Source organism: Atractosteus spatula, chromosome 14 (assembly GCF_055471065.1).
Source record: "Atractosteus spatula isolate fAtrSpa1 chromosome 14, fAtrSpa1.hap1, whole genome shotgun sequence".
Taxonomy (NCBI): domain Eukaryota; kingdom Metazoa; phylum Chordata; class Actinopteri; order Semionotiformes; family Lepisosteidae; genus Atractosteus; species Atractosteus spatula.
Genome location: NC_142719.1, coordinates 4,131,008 through 4,151,665, shown reverse-complemented (window position 1 = coordinate 4,151,665; position 20,658 = coordinate 4,131,008). Strand labels below are relative to the sequence as shown.

The window sequence follows — 20,658 nt, the reverse complement described above, 5'->3', positions numbered from 1 at the left end:
TTTTTTTTTTTTGCAAGCGTGGGTTCCCAGTGGTAGCGGAATTGCGGGCTCCTGAGCGTTTGTTCAGGTAGCGGTAAGCCCACGCCGTGCTGGGGGAGGTTTACTGATGACCAGGGTCGTCCCGTTAAAGTTGGTCGCCTCCGAGTCTGTGCTCCAGAAGCCTAACGGTTAACCTTCTGTACACCATAAAAATAGGTACCTTGGCTCCATAAGGTTATCGAAAACCAAAACTACTAGCACGGAGAGATTTTGCCAGTCTATTAGGCAGTTGGCTTTTTTTTTTTTAGCCTACACGTTGACGTCTTCATAGCTGGGACGCGTATCATGAAGATTTCTTTTCTCATAAACCTTTGGATGTCCATACGTTGTTAGGATGGATACGATAATGAATTTCCCAATGGCTTTCACAGTCTTTAATTGCGCCTGTCGTAGGCAGTTGTTTGGCAAAGCCCGAGATTAGTTGCTAGCGGCATCTGGGGTGGGAGGCGAGGGGAAAACAGTATCTGGGCATGAAATGGGATTCACGGAGACTGGGCTTGTGGAAGAATTGATGTGTGTTTGTATGCGTTGATTTTAAAGTACACAGCCCTTGTAGCGCTGCTGGAAGACGAATGTTTGTATTGGAAGACGCGCTGGGTAGCGTGGAGACCTATTTTAAAGCCGCAAACATCGGTGACACCCTCACTGAACGCAAAAGTTTATTGGCTATGGAGAGTTGACTCCAGCTCTTATATACGAGGCCTAGTAACAGCGCGATATTGTCCCACGTGTGGTGTTTGATTTATGCTTTTCGGCAGGTGTGAAGGGGTTTTGCTCTTGATGTTTGGGTAGGTGACGCCCTATCATTGCCGTATAGAAGCCTAGCAGAACTCATGCGCGAAAAGTGCGGCCTACGTCAGAGCTGGACGGAAAATAAATGTGATGTTGAAGAAGAACAAATATAATTTGGATTGAAAAATGGAATCCCTTTGCTGGAAACGGCGCTGAATAAAATGCGTGACGGCTTTTGTCGAAGTTCAGGGTGGAGTTTAGCAGTTAACTTGTCACGTCTGACAAGCAGGACTCGTGTGGTCTTGTATACTGTAGATATTCCTGCAGCGCGGGTGAAACATTTTGTAAGGTTTTCTAACGTTTACTTGCTTATTTTAACGTGAGGGGTTCGTGTTTCCCAGGGCAGGAAAGAGCACACCAGTCATGGTACTGGGATGAGACATACTCGTGTCAACTAACTTGGTAGGTGAAGGAGTAGGTGGCACTATTTCCCCATGCAATCTCGGACCTGAATTTCTAGACCATGGCCCCAGTATGGCAGTGTGATGAGTGGGAGACACTGCTGTATGAGGTGCTACCCTTCATATTAAACTGAAGCTCTGACTTGAGTATTGGAACTGAAGCTCTCTTGGGCATTAAAGATCTCATGGCAGAGTTCGTAAAAGTAAGTTGTTAACCCTAGTGTCTGGGCTAAATTGCATTTTGTTCTTGCATGGTCTGGCCTTCCTGAAATTCACCCTTAACTTTCACACTGCTCCACCTGTTTTGCTGTGTCACACAGGTGGGGCCACACGTCGGTGCTGGTTGAAGTGGGTCCCCTCCTGTATGTGAAGCACTTGGGGGGGATTTTGGGATCTGCTTTTCTTCAGAATCGCTTTGTTTGCCAGCTACATTACACCTGCAACGAATTTGCTCTGCTGTTTTGGTGCAAAAACATAGAAACGATCAATAATACATATACGCTTCTTATTTAAAAACAATTAGCAGACAGGGGTGGCAGTGCCGGTGACCCTTTGACTGGATCTGCTGGTGGGTATAAGGAGAATAAGCTTAATTAGCTTAAGTCTTAATTTTAAACTGTTTTGGCAGCAGAGGCACATGTGCAGTGCACTTGAGACCTGCTGGTAACAAGAGTGTAGTGCGGTGTCTGTGTTTTTTGTACTGGAAGGGAAACAATGGTCACTGTCACATAGCTCAAGGTCCCGATTCCTGATTGGTCCTGAGGACACTATTCTAATTAACATTCTTTAAGCTTCTTATTCTCCTAATTATGCCTACCCACAGTCTGAGACTTTTCACTAGGCAATTATCCTTTTTCATTAACCTTGTCTTAATGTGTGTCTTGTTTATCTTTATTGGAGATTGGTGTGCAGGGCTTCTCAGAACAACTACAATGGGGGGCAGCCTTTTCCTTGAGTCAAGGGCAGAGTGGACATGTGGCAAATGCACAGATGATTTGGTCTTTGCCTTAATACATTGGCGAGGTTTTTATCCAGAGCAGTGTTCGTGAGCTTTGTGCACAATTAAAGTAGATTGGGAACTAGTATCTGGGCAGGAGCCAATGATTGAAAAGGACAAAAAAAGCACTGTAGCAGTTCAAGTTCAAGAATGGATTCTGACCTGCTTGAATTTGAATCAGAAAAGCTGTGTTACGGGCTTTGCTCTTTCTGTGGGGTTTCCCTCTCCCATCCTTGCCAAAATCTATACAGAAGACATCCCATCTATTATCTTGTACTCTCCCTTAACAAGATGCCGATTTTTCCATTACACAGCTGTGGCGGCCCCCTTCTGATCTGTACCTGTATTGGAAGGAGACAGCTCTACTATTTTTACTGTGCCCTTGCTCAGAATATATGCACCTTTTAAAGTTGAAATGTATACACATGCTGAAAAGGCAATTACTTTGCACCTTTGGCCCATGTGCCTTGTGGTCTTTAATGATGTTTTAAATTCAAACCAAAGCCCTTGGGTTTGGGGGATTAACTTTATTTCAGCGTGCCAGTACAGGAATGCTTTGTGAATGTTATGCGCTGCTGTTCTCAGGAATGCTGAAAACCTCGTGTCGCTGCCTGCTGAAACCCTCCTACATCAGTCGAGGTTTCTCTGGGTTGTGAAGGCAGAGGAAGAGCTGAAGGTTTCTTACTAATTGGTTTCCTGTACTGCTGTCTCTGTGAGGTTGTTTTTCAGTCTGGCTTCAAACTGGGACAGTGGCTGATGGGTGTATGCGACAAAGCTGTAGATCAACATTTTGGCTTGACTTGATGCGCTCTCATCTGCTTTGCAGTGAATGTTCTCTAGGCCCCCTGTTTACAGCATGTTAGATTGATGATTCCTTCAAACAAGATGACAGCACATTTCTGCACTGTAATCTGAATGCCACTATCACTTCTCCCTGCTGGCTCCTGTAATTCTGAACACTGTTGAAGCCTCATGATGAGGCTTATGCTACATGTTTTTTTTGCTTACTTTCTGTTTTATACATGCAGAGCTTCCTTGCCAGGGAATCATGTTACTCTGGGATGAACTGAATGTTCCTTTGCTGTCCTAAATGCCCTGGGAGTTCTTCCTGGCTAAAGTCAGTCGTGATCTGCGTTATTCATTACAATTCACCAAGCAGGTTTTGGTTGCTGTGGGCGTGTGAAATCGTATAGTAAACTTTAAATAGATTTATAGCTCTGCAAGACTCCATCCATTTTATTGTAAATTTGTTTGTGGAAAGAGTTTGGAACTTGAATTGCAGTGCGGGTGATCCCACTCCAAGGGGTGTTTCCTCGCAGCTGCTTTTGAAGAGATGTCATTTTTTGGCAGCGCTGACCGCTGCAGATGTTGCGACGTGTCTCCGGCCCCTCAGCTTCACCTGGGAGTGCCTGCGCAAGTTAACTGCACTTTGCTGGGCTCTAGCTTGTGCCCACAGATAGCTGATTCTGCTTAAGCTATTTCAAAGTAGTGTTCTACTCTTAAAATAAAAATAAGGTAAAGATGCATGGCCATGTCTTGTTAAAGAAGAACCCAGTGCCCCATGAGTGCAGGTAAGAGCTTGACTGGTGCATTTTTTTGTTGTAGTTGAGATGAAGTGCATCAAGTGTTGATTTTTTTTTTTAATAGTGCAGATGTTTTCAGCCAAGGAACAGCAGTCTAGCAGCTGCAGGAATGCCTCTGTTGCTTTGCAGGTTAAATCCTTGATGAATTTATTTATTGTAGGCCCAAAGGCTGAAATGGACGATCTAATAAACTTTAATGCTCTAAGGGGCAGTGGCTTCCTGCGAGACGTGTCATTTCTGCTAAATACAGGACGCTTTAAGCTGTTTACAGGCACTCAGGAAGAGCCTACTAATCCTATTGAAGTGAGCTTTTTTGTGGCCTGTTTACTGTACTGTTCTAGGTGAAGTCCTTTACATTAATTAGTTGCTGTTTTCCAAGGCTTTTAGTGAAATGTTTGATAAAGAGAACTGGACCATGACCTGGTGTCATTTCAGTGACAACTTTTGTGACTTCATGCTAAAAGGTGGATTCCTCCAACAATCTTTTCAGATTCATCAGTTTCTCCTGTAAGGAATGTTTCATCACTCTGTGCTCAGTATGCAAACAATAAGAAATTGGAACATTCTCATTTTGAACCGAGAGTTTTTTTTAATTGCTAAATGTTATAAGTTGTACATGGGGAAAGTCTGCAAAATGATTTTATGGTGATCAGAAGTATTTAAAGATGTCTGGGTGGTGTTTAAGCACTCTACTTTTCACGCAGTGTAGCATTTGGGTCCTTGCAGTTATGCAACTGCATAGAAGTGAACGCATCTGAACTTATTCCTTTCCTTGCTGGCCAGGCCGCTGGGTTTCCTTCCCCGGGGATGTGCTAATCAATTACAGGGACCAGCGTCATGCTCTTCAAAAACAAGAGCTGATCGATTCATCCAGTGTTGATTAGGCCCATTTTAAAACGCTCCTCTAATCCTTGTTTATTTAGCACACAGGGAGAGATGGGTGTTTTGGGAGATTCTTGGGGTGGTGAGGCATGAATGGGGGTTTAACATTCTGTGAGCAACATCTAATAATAATAACTGCTAACACTTATATAGTCCTTTACTGGACACTCCACTCAAAGCGCTTTACAGGTAATGGGGACTCAACCCCCCCCCACCACCAGTGTGCAACCCCACCTGGGTGATGCAGCAGCAGCCAGAGTGCACCAGTCCGCTCCCCACACACCAGCTCTCAGTGGGGAGGAGAGCAGAGTAAGGAAGCCAGTTCAGAGATGGGGATTATTAGGAGGCCATGATTGGTGAAGTTCAGAGGGATATTTGGCCAGGACACCAGGGTAACACCCCTACTCTTTTAGAGACGCACCCTGGGATTTTTAATGACCACGGAGAGTCAGGACCTCGGTTTAACGTCTCACCCGAAGGATGGATGTCATCTGGAAAGTGGCCTCACTTCGCTTGAGGGGTTAATGGCCTCCAAGAATGAGAATGAGAATGAAACTTTTTCCTGAAACTCTCAGGAAATAAAGTAAATTGAGTAAATTAATACTAAATTCTTTGGAATTTAGTATTAAGTGCTACATAACAAAACAGTAAAAGTACAGGTTACACTGAGCTGTTATTGTTAGATAGCTTCACTGTGTTTTATACCCACTTTACTGAATACTGTAAACTGTGGCTGTCATGTCAGGTGCGAAGTGCTGTTTTAATCCCTGTGAATCTAACATTTCCGTTAGGGCCAGAAGCCTTATCTGCAGTTGTTCCAGTGACTAATGTGTGATGTAATGACAATACTAGGAGTCTAGTGCTAAAACTGCCTCTTTTTTTTTACCTCTGTTTTGTGAGTGGAATCACTTCCAAGGTGGTGCACTTCCTAACTTCAGTTGATAAGCCTCTCATCTACAGCAGATCCATTTCTTCAGTGAGCTAAAATTAGTTTGGTATTAAGTCCCCTTCTAATACTGAGAGTATAATGCAGCACTCGTTCATCTGTTCTGATATGCCATTAAATCTCATGGCTTTGTGGTAAGTTTTTTTTTTTCATGCTTACTGATACTGCTTAGCACTAGGCTTAGTTTGTAACTGTGGTGTTGTCTTGCATCTAAGTTCTTTAATAGTTGAAGGTTGTGTATATGATGGGATACAATCAGCTGGATTGTTTTTAATTTAAAGAAATACCCTAAAGCTCCATGTAGAATTTGGGGTTTAAATAGTCTGATGGTTAGTTTTTCTCTTGCTGTGTTTTGAAAACCCAGTCAAAGCTGAATGTTTGGGAGAGCAGAACAGGAGTTAATTATGAGTTGCTTGGACGTTTGTCCTCCTGCATTCCAGCAGGAAAGAGAAATGAAGCAGCTGCTCTGCAGTGCATCTGCAGTTCTTCTGCCCCGTTTGCAACTTCTTCACTGTTGTGCAAAGGGTTAGAGCAGAACTGTACTGGTTCTCAAATGATTTCATCATTAAAAATGAAGTTTAATATTTATATATTTTTAGGAGTAGTTTCTCAAATCACTTTACAGTAAAACAGAAAAACCTAAACTCTTTTAGAAGTTTGAGTCTTGATTTGAACCATCTTAGGGAAGGTGATTCCGGTATCTCTGACATGGAAACTGCAAAGGATTTTAATGAGATCAGTGCAGACTCCCCTGATTCAAGAAACATTCATCGAAGATAGCATTTCGCCAAAGTCATTTGCAATAGCCATTTACATTCTCAAACCTGGGTATTTGTTTTAGACATTTTCATCCATCCTTCGCGGTTTTTGCCACCTTGAGCTCCTGAGGTTTTTTTTTTTGGCAGGTGGTCCTTTCTGCAGTTGTCTCCTTCAGATGATGGAAGCACTAGGCACTCAGAACGGGGAGCCCCTCCTGGTCCAGGCACGTGCTGAGGCCTCCTCCTCCACTTGCCTAGTGCGGTACTTTGAACAAGGCTCATGGGCTAATCCTGGAGTCATCCCGCTGGGGTGCAAGTGGGCTGGCACATCGATGGGAAGCCATTGGGAGTGCTGTTGGCAGCTGGCCCCTGACAGGCCAGCAGGAAAGGCTTGCGGACTGGGCAGGGCGCTAGCTGTGCGGCGTCCACAGAGGCCGGCCGCTCTGCGGTCTGTGATGTATTAATCTGCTGCTCCGCGGGGGGCCAGTTCCAGAGGCGTATCGCTCGTGCAGCGATCTGCCTTTTCACACTGGCTTCAGCTCCACCCGCTTGAAAGGGGTGCTGCATCCCAAGCCTTTTCTAGACGGGTATCGAAAAATCAAAGGAGGTACATTTGAAGTACCAAAAATTCCCATGCTTGAGCTTCTCTCTGAAGGCAATGGAACAGATACCGTGAAGGTATCGCTTAGATGGAGATCCTGGACTTTTTATTTCTGAAAGACTCTATTTGGTTTGATCCAAGTTTTGACCGTAACCACACAGCTCAACAGCTGGGAAGCTGGTTGTGTGCTCCGGAACCGAAAATGCCTTTTCAGTTTGGGGACCAAACTACAGGGAAACCTTAGTCGTTTTGACACGGTATAATGTGAACATTGTTGCAACGGAAACACCCAGGAATTTATTCCTCAATTTGTTCTTCCATGCTGGCTGTGACAGCGGAGATTTTGAAAGAGAGAAATATTCAAGAGGAGTAACTGACCATCGCAGTGATGGTGCTTGATTGCTTTAAACCTTGAAATGTTTGTGTTCCTGTTAAAGGTCATAAAGATGGCAGGTGTCTTACCCGCCTTTCTTCCTTTCGAGGAGAAAACATTTGTTAAAAACCCGGTTCTCGAACGTACGTGTGTCCCAGTTTCAATTTTACTAAAGGTATTGATCAGATTGTACTTTTCAGTTCCTGGGAACGCTTCCTGTCGAAGCCTGGAAAAAAAGGCTACAAGTTATTCTCAGGGGGTACACCCTCTCACCCCTTGGAGGATGGGAGGTATCTGTATCTGTATCCATGGAAACAGACTTGGATTTTGTCTGGCAGACCATCCTTCCAAAAATAGTCTGAATGTCATCTTTATGTGCGCCTTGACCTTAAAAACTCGCCAGTTCTTGTACCCATTTAATCTGGAACAGTCAATTGTTTTTTGTCTTGACTCGCAGCTCTGAGCCCTGTGACTCCAGTCTCAGGAGAAGGAAGAGCAGATGCACTACTGTGATCTGCCCCTGGCCGTCTCCTAGCGCACACACCTCGAACCGGTTCAGCGCTGACTGGAGCAGAGGCACTGCAGCACCTCAGACTGTGGCCTCGGAGGGCCACCAGAATCCCAGAATGTGCTCGGACACTGGTGCTTCTCCGCTTGGGCACTCGGGTCAGTCGGCCGGTGGCGCGACGTATCCCCAGATGTTCAAACATGATAGCGCTTGCCAAGATGGTGGGGTGCATGAGGACTCGTTATTGGGGTTTTCAAACTGGGGCTGTTCTTTGCTCCTGTCTTTGCGGTTTCAGCAGCTCCTCATCTGAAACCCTTTCGCTAGCGAGTCAGAATGCTTTGTTTTCTCTTCGGAAAATGTGGGCTTTAGTATCCGGCAGACAGCAAGCTTGGGATTACCTTGGTATTTATCGGATTTCTGCTCTGTAAACCCCCTCTTGTGCACCCCGAGAGCATGGTGTGGGAGACAATCTGATTGTGGTAATCTGGAGAACTCGGTCTACATAAAGGGCTGTTGAAGGCCTTTAGGTCCTGGTTGGCAAATGATTTGGCTCTTTACACTTATGACACAGCTGGATATGTTTTGCTGTTGTTGTGGGCTATCAATCTTTCCGTCTACAGGGAACTATTTTTTGGATTGTAAAGTGAAAGATGGTAGGAATGGATTTCATGTTTGCATTTCTAGAACCGGAAGAAATGGAATGCTGACAGCAGTGTCTTTGTTAGAGCAACGAAGCATCTTGCGTCCCACTAGGTGTGAGATTGGGACTGGGAAAGCCCAGCCTCCCTGCTTTCTCTCACCTGTTTCTGACTAGAGAGCGAGAAGCCAGCTTTACGGTTTTGTAGGGGTTTCAGCTCATCTGAAACCGCAGCACTGAGAATCCCGTGTTTAGAAAGTAAAGCTCATTTGTGCCAAGACAGTTCTGCCTTGGTTTTAAACGGTTCAGGCCCGGCAGAAACAGCGGATTGGCATTAGATCAAGAAGCGTCTGGTTGAACTCGCCCTCACTGCTCAGTTCTTGTTTTCCAGATTTAGTGTTCGATACACGCCCAGCTTGTGGGTTACTCTACATCAGACGCTCTGGGCTTATTCATGTGCTGTTGAAGCATCATCCAAGTTATTGCTCTTGGGAGCAGTTAATTAGATTTTTGTTCTGATAAATTCAGCCCATTATTTTATCAGAGCTTGCTATGCGAAGCAAATTGAAAATAAGCATTTTTTGTGCACTAGGTTTTGAAACAATATAGCCTGTGTTGCATGTTAGCGATGAGATTGTTGGCAAGATTGTAACTAGAGAGCTGATTGAAATGTAATATTGCAGAAAAACCTATTCTGATTTAGAATATCTAAAGGGCAATGTAACAATCTGGCAGTCATAAAATTTGTCATTGATTAATGCGTTTAAAGCTTTGTTTGGGTTATCAGATGGTGTTTGGAAGCCTTTATAAAAAAATTCAGTCCCCAATCGATGTAAGCAACAGCTTTAAAAGCAAATTTTGTTTTATAAAATTACCACAGTAACAGTTACCCGTTTGTTATGTTTGACTTTTTTTTTGCACTACTGTAACAAACTAGTTTTAAATGATTCTTCTTACATGGAGGAAAGAGAAATTTTGCAGATCATTGTTCAGTAGGCCTGTCTAGGCCGAACCTTGGTCCGGTTTGTCTTGGGGGAAGCCTGTGGACGTCTGCTCTTTGTAAACCAGAGAGACCTATGGAGTAGATCTCAGGTGCTACATAGCACCATTGTCTGTTGTGGTCCCGTTAACATTTTCTTTTTCAGGCAGCATTTGCAACTGCCTACAAACTTGGTTTTCCTCAAAAGGATGAGATGGGTTGGAAGCAGAGTGGAAACTTTCCGTTCGGCTGTCAGATTTCGTCATAGTGTTGCCAGTTTGTGCATTGTTCTGTGCTGATCAGCTTAAACAGTTCCCAAGTTCCATTATTTCCTGATGTCAGTCTGTTTTCCAGAGCTGCTCTGAGAGAATGCCAGTTTTATAGTGATAAGAGACTGTTTTGCATTCCCCAAACCTGAGTAAACAGTAAGTGCCTGTCATGAAGCCACTTCCCCTCTCTTTCTCTGAAATTATCTGTTCCCATGTGTGGGAATTAATGACTGATTCAATTGTTACAGACTGGAAATATAATTTTCCTGCTGTGGTCTCTTGCTTTTTTTTCCTGTACCTCTTGCTACATTAGAAATCCTGCCCTCCCTGACCAGGGCCTTTAACTGTGAAGAGAAACAGTCTGAAATTGTACAGGGCTTTTTCCTGCACATGTCTGAAAGTATACAGTCCATCTGTAGTTCATTCTCCTTGAGATTTGTGTGCATGAGCTTGAATCACAGAAACTAAGATAAATCGCCTTTTTCTGTTTTGTTCCTGAAGTTTTTTTGTTGTTGTACCGATTATTCCAATGACCTTAATGTTGGATAGACTGTTACAACTACCAAATACATTAGTGCATCCAAAAATTGCAGCCTCATGTTTTTCTCAATGTCAGATAGAAATTTCAAGGCCTTTTTTGCTTCTTTTGTCATAGTTTTTTTTTCTGCTGTTTAGCAGATACATTCCCGCTGGAGCTGAGTCTCGATGATACTAAGGTTTACCTCCCTGCAGCTGGTTTCACTGGCCTGATCCTCGTAGCAGTGTGGGGTGAGCAGGGATCCCGTCTGGTGTCCGGGCCGTGAGCCGCGTTTCTCACTGGGAACCCTGTGCTGCCTATGGCAGGGTGAATGTCAGTTCGAGGAGTGATATGGTCTTGTCGATAGTAGTGGCTCATAGGATCCTAATAAGGAATTGGAGGGGTATTTCTCAGGATGCAGTGTATATCCAAGGGCAGGGCTAGGTCTGGATGAGCCGTTTCATGGCCTAGAGATTCTTGTACAGTGAAAGTCTCATCTTGAAGATTTAACTGCTTTGCTTACATTGATTGTAATGTGATTTTAGGTTGGTTTCTTCATTTTTTTTTTTAGTTGTCATGCTCCATCAATAAGTACAGTATCTAAAAGTGTGAACCTTTTGTATTTAATTTGTCAGCTCATGAATGTCAAACAGGCCTGTAGGTGAGGGAGTATGAAGTCTGGGGTGGGGATACGTGAGAGGAAAGATAGCACAGTGTAACAGAAAGGCTTTTGGGAAGAGCAAAAACCTTTCTATAGCTGAGAATTTCAGAGCTCCATCTCCCAGGGAAATTGCGTCATCTCCTGCATGCTTCCTGGGATCTAGGCTGGGCGAAGCTGTGCCTTCTTGGTGGAGGCAGCTGAAGAGGAAGTTGAGCTCAATGAGTCGAGACCCACGACTGTTCACTTCTCCAGGGTGGCTGCCTCTCTGACTTCCTGTGGAAGAATGCAGTTCCCTGCCATGTTTTATTTAAAGGACTTCTGTATCTGTGCAACACGTGTGCACAAACATTCGTATTCCTGTCGTTGGTGATTTTTCTCCCCATTTAACTCCCATTCTGTTCTGTACTTAACCCTCATGAAACTGCACGAGCTGACAATAGACCCAATTCAGAAACATTTGTCACTTTTTCATGGGGGAGTTTGTGGAGACTGTGTCTGGGTGTGGCCCCGTGTTGATAGTTGAGGATGAGTGTTTGGTCTACCTTCCAAGCTGTGCCCAAGAGCCACCAATCACGCTAATGGATCTCTTTGATTCTCTTTGGGTGCAGCTCGGCTGTGGACTGATCAGCACTGTTAATTTACTCCTTTTCTCCAATGCTGAGGAAACCAGAGGTCTGTAGAAGAGGTCTGCCCATAGTTTGTGTGATTGAGTAAGATCCTGTTAAGATGGCCCATTTATGGTTTGTATGCATGTTTTTTTTGGCTTGTACAGGTGTTCCTATGAATATTTGTGACTAAATGTGAGAGAATATAAAGTAGTATCAAGGCATAATCCTTTTTTTATTAAACCAGCTGCCATATTTTTAGAAATCCAAAAGTACCAAAACTACTTACAATACACAACTGTAAATAAAAGCTGAAGTCTGTTCCACAGCATTATTTATTGTACCGCGTGGGAACATTCTGACATTTTTGTTGCTGACTGGTTCCTGGAGTTTCTCGAAATATTTTACCTGCAGAATGAAAGTTCTTCAGCTGCTGCTGCAGACCGGAGCTGCTGCTGCCGCCCCTCTGATTTTCCTCCTAGAGGATCTCCAGCGAAAGAGCTTGTGACCTGGTGCTGAACACAGGATGGATATCGCCAAGGTCCACAGCAGACTGAGCTTTTTGTTTCAGCAGTGTTAGAGACCAGTCACTGTGTCCTGGGAGTCTGAACCCTTTCCTTCGGACTGATGCAAGGAGAGCGGTCTAATCTGAAGGTGCCCATAAGCTATAGCTTAGATCTCAGCTTAAGGCTCAGTGTCGGGATGCAAAACTTTAAAACGGTTCAGCACACAGGGCTTCTGGATCCGTACTGCAGAGGTCAGGAAGAGCCTTTTGCTGGCTGAGCATGAAAGAGTTAACTGCAGGCCTCTCCCAGATGTGGCTGGCCCGGATTCAGGGTAGAAGATTAAGGCCCAGGGTCTCCAGCGAGTGCTGCCTCTGAAATCCTTTATCAATGAGGATTGTGGTTCGGCAGCCAGCCCCCGCTTAGAAATCTGCGATTGCGGGGAGATTTGTGATGGGCTTAAACATTGGGCTCGTGGCTTTGCTTTAGGAGTGGGACGCCCAGAAGAGGCCAGTGGGAAACGGAGTGTATAGATCTCGGCTTTTTAAAGCGGCTCACGAATGAGGTTTGGTTTCCACTCATCTGCGTGTCACACTGCCATCCTCAGCTGCTGCCTGCTCTTCAGTGTGATCCTTGCTGGCCTGGGGCTTCATATTTTTGCCCAGTAGATAAAAACCCATTTTTTATAATGCGCGAGAAGCATCAGTCATTCGCTGAATTTTGCCTTGTGCTCGAACTAATACAAATAGCACATCTTTCCAGGCCTCGAGTTCATTCAATTGAGTTAAGCTGTCTTCATTTTTTAGAATTTGGGTGCGGTGAATTTTCTCAGTTCTGTTTATTTCCATCTCCCAGGATACTTTCTTCTCAAATTATGTACTCAAAATTGTGTTGTGATCATTTCAAGTGGACTGTTCCCTAATGGGCTTGAAATCTTATTTGGCCTAGTTCTGTGATGAAACGGGAACATGTTTTGTGGGAGAAGAACAAGTGCTCTGAACAACAGCATCATGTAGTTAACATTCTGTTTAATACAAGAAGAAACGGCCTGAAGTCTGGCAATAGAGACTCTTTTTTGGATACACCGTTAAAATAGCACTCAGTCTTTACCACGTAAATTGCCAAGGTGCTGAATACCTTGTGGTCACGAGATATAGCACTTGGTTTCTTCAGAAACAACCTGACAGTCCTTTCCTAAAACAGGATGTCATATTTTACTCGTTAGTCTGTTCTGTATGCTTGCTTTACTAATAGGCCTAAAATGTACTAGAGGTGCGAGTGCCTGTTAACTTGCACGTCAAAGAGTTTTAACAAGTCTGATCTATCATGTAGTAAGCTGTGCGTTGTGGAGCTGTGGTTAGGGCACGTGCTAGAAGCCGCAGAGCTCTGCACCACACCTGCCTGTTAAAATAGAGCTGTAGTGAAGCTTGTTGACGTGCTGTTGTGCCGTCATGATTGACCTGGACTGCAGTGTTCCTGGACAGATCTACTCCAGGGCCCATGAGAACTCCAGTGCAGTCATGTGCTGGCTTGCACTGCTGCCCTGTGAATAGATCATGGAGTGGTGCATTGCTAGGTTTGGGATGAAATGCCTGCAGTGGGCAGGAAAACAGTTTTTTTTTTGGGGGGGTGCTTTCTTTTGGGCTGCATGCAGGCAAAAAGCACACTAATCTTTCATATGGGGGATAAAAACCTGTGTTCTTGGCAAATGCCAAATGAAGCAACATCTGGTCATATAATAGTCCCCCAAAAGATTGCTGACTGTTGTACAAGGTGAAAACATCTATGGTCCTAATTTACTGTGGACTAATTGTTCGCAGAAAAATGAGCAAAGATGATTTAGTGCGTTGGGAACATCAGGCCCTTCACATTGTTGGTGGGCTCAGAGATAAAAATTACAGGATATTATATAGGCAAATCTGATCCAGGATTGTTGCTTTACTAACCAAGATTCAGATATGATGGATGACACGGGTCCTCACTGAATATTGAAAAGATTCTTTCAGATAATCTGTCACGTGACGGGTGGCATGTTGTAATCCATTTCTTTAATCGAAATCTTGGGGGTAAATGGGCTATTGACATGTGATTACAAGGGGTTATTTTTAGTATTCAGATTATTTCTGCACTAGATGTTAGTGTACTATGTAGAAATGTTGTTCCTTTTATTTGAATTTCTTTATGCTCTAGAAACCAAATCCTATAGCTCCGTGGCAGTGCTTTGTTAGTGTGCGATGGGCCTATTGCCTATAGACTGTACTTTTCATTAACACACATGCTGGCAGGGGGAGCTCAATCTTTATCATTGTAATTAGCCAGAGAGCATTAATGTGTTGTGTTGACATGGTAGGCTAATTTATATTCCTGGGTTAGTAAGGCTCTTTTTGAAGACCTCACTCAGATGAGTGTGGTCCTTGATCCGATGGCTGATTGAATCATGTGCTTTTTGCCTACAATTACAAAATGATGAGACGATGCAAATCATATGCTCTTGACTCCTCAACCTTAACTGCGTTTCTTTCCTGACACCATCATTTATTCCAGTGAAACGTCTTGCCCTGGGTTTTGGCTTCCTTTTATAGAGCCCGCCAGTGATTGCCTGGCTCGTCCGTTTTGCACACCACCTTGTTCCCTTTGCTTGCTGGCGTCAATGAGGACAGCCGTTTGACCATGGAGATGGGCAGGAAGGAATACTGGAGTACCTAAGCCTCAGCTGATTCTCCAGAAGTTCATATGCCAGCTGGTCGGGATCTCTGGAGCGGAGCTGAATAAATGTTGATCCTTGTTTGCGAAAGCGGGGAAAAAGAGAAATTCCTTCCGTTTCATCCAATTCAGCGTCTCGGGGCTGCCAGAGCCTGTCCCAGCAGACAATGGGCATAAGGCAGGATACACCCGGGGCAGGACGCCAGCCCATCACCGGAAGCACGCGTTCACACCTGGGCCAATTTTCCCGGAAACCAACTAACGTGCAAAGTCCACGCAGACAGCACCCCAGGTCCGGTATTGGATTCGGAGCCAAAGCGATGTGAGGCAGCAATACTGACCACAGGGCCACCTGCTGAGGTGTACATGACAAAATGTGTCAAAGTGCTGCTAAGTCACCAGGTCTGATATCGGAAATCCAGTCCCGTTTTTCACCTTTTAGTATTTTGAGTAAGACTCGTCGCTGTTTCCTAGTTGCCAATATAATTAGCAGATTTGGGGGGGCGGGCATTTGATTATGCTCGATTAGTCAAATTGCCAGTTCAGGTTTGATTGTAATGAAAGAAATTTTGGTTCTTGCTACTATTGTGTGGAAGACTGAACATTTTTTGTTTGTGTGGAAAGTACTGCTAAAATGAAAATACCTTCCAAAAACCCGCTCCTTTGAAAGTGTGCGGCTCTCTGCCCAGACCCCTTCGGGGAGAATCAGTGGCTGGGATGGAATCGCTAATCTGCACTTTCCAGGAATCACACGGTTTCCATAAACACTCATAAAGTCAGGAAAGGGTCACTCACTGGAAAAAAAGATTAGTTATTTCTGTATAACCGGAGAACTAAATGTACTAAGCTACAGGATGGTCTTCTTTTCCAAAGTTTAAAGTAGAGTATCTATTTAAACAGGAACAAGTAAAGGCGTATTTCATGATGAAAAGAAACAACAATTTGGCTGTGGAGCCTTCTTCGTGTGTGACACTTAAATACTTTCTAGAGACAAGGTTTTTCTAGTGATTTGAAGACCAAGATGTCAAGGTCTAAAACAATCCACTGTTTGTTTGGTGAAGAAGAGTTTGTATGTTCCAGTGGAAATTTTACAATTGAAAGGCCATTTTCAGGAGCTGGCACTAAATGTTTTCCCAGGTATTAATGCACCACTGTAGTGATTCATCATCTTTCTCGTCAAAAACTGGTACAGTTTCTGCATTAGCAGAACAGCATTGAGGCAGTGGTTTCTTTTCTGCGGTTTGAGACACTGGTAAGTAAAGTTCTGGCTTCATTTTCTGTTTTTTAAATAACGTACACTGCAGGTGAGGAGAGCTTGAAATGTCTGTTGCTGCACAGTTTTGAACTGGGCTGTGGGTTTTCGTCCTCTGACGGACAACAAGCCTTTTTTCTTCCTGCAATAGCTTGATGTGCTTTTTTTGGAGGTCGGATAATGCTTTGGGTTTTTCTGAAAGGGGATGTTACGGAGGCAGCCGTCCCTGACAATAGCTGCTGGTATTGTGTGCAGCGGTTTGCTAGCTGTCACACGTGCTGTAGTTGGCACCTCCGTGTCTGCCCCTGGAGTGGTACAGTGTTATAAAGAGGGATTGTTTTTGCTCTGCAGATGAAGAAAGGCCTGTCTTTGTGTTGCGTGGCCCCTCTGAGGCACTTGGGACTGGCGGTGGGGGGGCTGTTTATTAAAACTGATCGTTGGCATCTTTGATCGCACAAATACGGCCAGATGCTTAACTCGGCATTTGCCCGAGTCTGTGTAAAAATGAGCATTGTTTCTTTTATCACGTGATCTCGCAAGTCTTGCAGACCTTATTCCACAATCCCCATGGGAGCATAGAGGTTGAAAATGACTGTGCTGTGGTCTGTCTTGCCCTTTCTTGGTTGCTGACTTATTTTCAAGGGTCTCATCTGGTCCCCCGAAAAAAAAGTCCAGTAGTTCAAATTCAAAAGGGAGGCTGGATATTTTGTGCCAGAGTGTGGAATAAGAGAACTGGGGAGGCAGCGGCGTCTCTTCCGCTGTCCGAGACGCTGGGAATGTTCTGGCTTCGTTTTCTGTTTTTTAAATAAAGTGCACTGCAGGTGAGCAGAGCTTAAAATGTCTGTTGCTGTGCAGCTTCCACATTTTTGATTTGGACTGCGGACTTGAAAGGCTCTGAGGGGGACTGTAAATCTAACACCTGACTCTACCTAACTGGCAGTAATAATGCCACATGTTCCTCACATGAGTTGAAACCTCATAGTCGGCATGAGAAGCAGTTTTTCTTTTTCTCCTCCTTGTGGTGACCAGAGAGCAGGTATAGCTGTTTGTTGTGGTGTTAGGGGCTTGTCTACACAGCGGTCATGAAGTCTGTAACTGAGAAGAGGCAATTTGAGCCGTCTGGCTCACTTGTTTAAGGAATCCCTTGTCATAGTAACTAAAACAGGGTCTGACTCCCCTGTCTCATGCTGTTTGTGTGGGGAAACCAGTCATTTTACCAGTGCCTGTGCTCTGGTATGTTCTAAGTCACCCAACCAAGAGGAAATGGAGAATTACTTATTAGCCTCTGAGCTCTATGCCTGCTTTCCCAGTGGTGTTTTCCATAGCTCTTTCCAAATCTGATGCAGGTTTAAAATCTATATTTGGTTACCTGTTATTCTTTCCTTGTTGTAGTTCATTGATTGACTGCGAGGTGTTTGTCTAAAACATCGTGATAGAAATCTTCTCCACTGGTAGACTTTTCAGTTACGAAGAACTGGAAGATGAAGGAACTCCATTTTAACAAACACCTTTCCTCCTCCTGCCAGACCCAGTCTATACTGTGCTATCTCTGAACTCAACTAACAGCTTTCCCTTTATTCTGTGAAAAGGAACAGGTTTGTTTTTGTGGAAGGTGGTGAGGAGAAAGACCCTTAAACAGTGCATTAGATTTCTCTGAAGGTGCAGCAGACTGTTATGATGTTTGAGTCTGTACTGAATTTCTTTTGTTAATTGTTTAGTCTTATCCTGGAATTGTCTGCCGAGCCTGTGACTAAAGCAGATTACAAAATGCCTTTAACTTCTTCCATCTTAACCTTCCTCATAATCCTTTGCGTCTTTGCCTTGTTTTAAAGATGCTGCTTTGAGAGGCATCATGGCCTCTGAAGCTGTGTGTAATCAGGAAGATTACAGGAGCATGAATATGGTGAAGCAGTCCTAAATCCTCTGGTTATGCAAGAGTTTCAACAAGGGAAGAACAGTTTCAAACCGGATCAGCTGATGAGGGCTAGGTTAATGCTTCTCCTGCTAGAGGAAAAGTAATCTATTCTTAAAATGTTTCTACAGTAACTTAATTTAGTGAAGACAGGCGTACACCAAGGTGTTTTTTTTTTTTACAGGGGTTTTTCTAAAAAGATCCACATGTGGTTGTTTGGGGTTACATCTGAATTTAAAAAGGCCCTATATAGCAGGAAGTTAGTGAAGATGTTTGTGTGCTTGTCCCATTTTAATCCACGGTAGTTTTGTTTCCTGTGCTTAGCATTGCGTGCCAGTTTTGAGTCAGTCTTGCTCCTCGGTTGTAGAGGGGAGACAAGGTGGTGTGGGACTGACCGGTTAAGCCGTGTTACTGTATGAATATGTGCCCCATACGTGAAAATAACTCATTTGCGGTTCTTTATGGATTCTGTTGCCTTGAATAAAACTGCTTGCACCGTTCTGCCATTTTTCAAAGCGAGAAGGTAGAGAAGCAAGTTGGGCTCGAGTCTTGGTGGAGTGGGCTCTCTCCATTGACCCTCTTCCTCCGCTCCTTCTCTCCCGGTGAGCAGAGCTGCCCGAGAACTGGACGGACACGAGGGAGACGCTGCTGGAGGGCATGGCTTTCAACCTGAAGTACCTGGGCATGACGCTGGTGGAGCAGCCCAAGGGCGAGGAGCTGTCTGCTGCGGCAGTCAAGAGGATCGTCGCCACGGTGAGCTGCCCTCTGATCCCCTGGCCCCACCCCATTCCCTGCACAGCCAAGAGCCGCCATACAGTCTGAAAGGAGTGATGCTGTAGGTCGTGTTGAGGGCTTGTGTCTGTAATCTCTCACTGGCCTGGCAGGCTGTAGTATCAAGTCACCATTCACCTGTTTTTGTCTGGCTCCCTCATGCAAATGATGAATTTGAAGCTGAAATGTGCTGTCAAGGAGCCTGAGTAAGGCTCAAGAAGCATGATGCTAACAACGTGAGAAGTTACGGGAGCAGAGAGGACAGTGGGGCGCTGTTAGTTAAGCAACATGAGGGTGTCCGTTCATCTGTTTTGATGAAAGATCCTAAGGTTTTGGCTGCTGCAGTCCTACTATCTGGGCTGTTTGTTTCAGGAGCTCCACAGTATTGTGTGGAGTTGTCTCCAATTTCTTTCCTCTCGCCCACATGTTTGAAGGTTGAACCTCATGTTTTGAGATGGTGTTTGTACCTTTTCTTACATTCAATCTTAATTGTGATTTAAAGTTTATTTTTTTCCTTTTAACGGTTACACCGTGGCATGAGATCAGCTGGTGTAGGAGAAGAGCTTGATGGTTTTTTTTTAAGGCTGTTTGGCTCACTGCTCATGCAAATGCTGCAGTCTGCTGCTGTTCTTGGAAAGTGAGGGGGGAAAAACCCGTAAAATTGAATGTGATGGCATGCATTAGTTTAATATTTGGAATTCCAGCTCTGTGTTTTTTTTGTTATCATGCATGCTTCAGCAGTCAGCCTTGAGCCTGCAGGGTGTGGGTCTGTGGCTGCACGTCTGTTGAAGCCTGCAGTCATGCTGGGAACCTGCAGGGGGAAAGGGAAGGCACAGTGGGTGGGGTGACGCCTGGCACAGTTTTCATGCATCATACCATGAGTGATGGCACAGTCCTGTCTATCGAGAAGGTGCCAGGATGTAAATCGTGTTGCACGGAGCATCGCAGACAGGTGAGCCAGCGCCTTGAGGCTGGTGGAGAGAACGATGGCGTCTGTGAGCAACCATTCAGCAGATTATGCAAGTTGTACTCGGCTGCCAGACAGAAAAATATCCGATACGTGTTAGCACTGTTGTGGAGCCAGCTGTTGTGGAGCCATTGCATGCCAACATTAGGAGAAAAAGAGAAAATTGACTTTTAAAGAGCCAAAATGAAAAGATTGTGGTGGAGGGTGTGGAGCCTAAAAATTTTAGGATGATGATCATAACCTGAATTTAAAATGCGGTGGTTATAGTTTTTGGGTGTGTGTAAATAATGGGCTGTCAATGTTGCAAATGTTTCGTGTCCTGGTTATGGCTCTAATAAACCTGCCTCAACGGACTGCACATCGTGTATGCTGAATGTTCTCTCAACATCCTTATAGGCCAAAGCCAGTGGAAAGAAACTCCAGAAGGTGACGCTGAAAGTGTCTCCCAGGGGGATTGTACTTTACGACAGCTCCACCAATCAGCTCATTGAGAACATCTCCATATACAGGTAGGCGGGCTTAAAGACACTGGCGCCACATACAGCTGGCAGCGCTGGCGTGTCTGGAGGAACACGAGAGGTCCTAGGTAACTGTGAACTGTGGTTTCTGCTCTAGCAGCGAAGCAGCTGACATGTAATGACCCTGTATGGAATGATTTGGAGTAACCCCATCCCTAGCAATTATCATTGAATTCTAAATTTGAGAAATTGTGTTCATCTGTATATTGTGGGAAGCCCTGAATTACTTCTCACCCATGAAAAAGCGGAGAAGGGGATTCTTCACACCTGATGCGTCACAGAGGTGAAACAGTGTTCTGAAGAGATTCAGAGGCAGAAATGCATTAAGCCCCCATACAATGCGGCTTTGCTAGAACATGACCAAAAATTTCCCGAGCGAGGGGCGTTCTGAACGGCTCGATCCATGAAATGGGTTCCACCAGGCTCTCCCACGGAATTCCCGGGCAGCTGTGTGCCACTACCAGCGTCCAGCTCCCCAGCACGC

General features: G+C 44.7%; 1 protein-coding gene across 3 annotated transcripts in view; it reads left to right on the top strand.

Moving 5' to 3' along the window:
- The window catches only part of ldlrap1b (low density lipoprotein receptor adaptor protein 1b), a 40,180-nt gene that overhangs the window by 657 nt on the left and 18,865 nt on the right, over positions 1 to 20,658 (top strand). For 2 of the 3 annotated variants that reach the window (XM_088932163.1, XM_088932162.1), the window contains exons 2-3: positions 18,529 to 18,671; positions 20,053 to 20,165. In XM_088932163.1, coding sequence (XP_088788289.1) covers positions 18,529 to 18,671; positions 20,053 to 20,165 — 256 coding nt within the window. Of the gene's footprint in view, positions 1 to 15,933; positions 16,007 to 18,528; positions 18,672 to 20,052; positions 20,166 to 20,658 lie in introns of those variants that run through there. The other variant, XM_088932161.1, reaches the window with a different exon arrangement.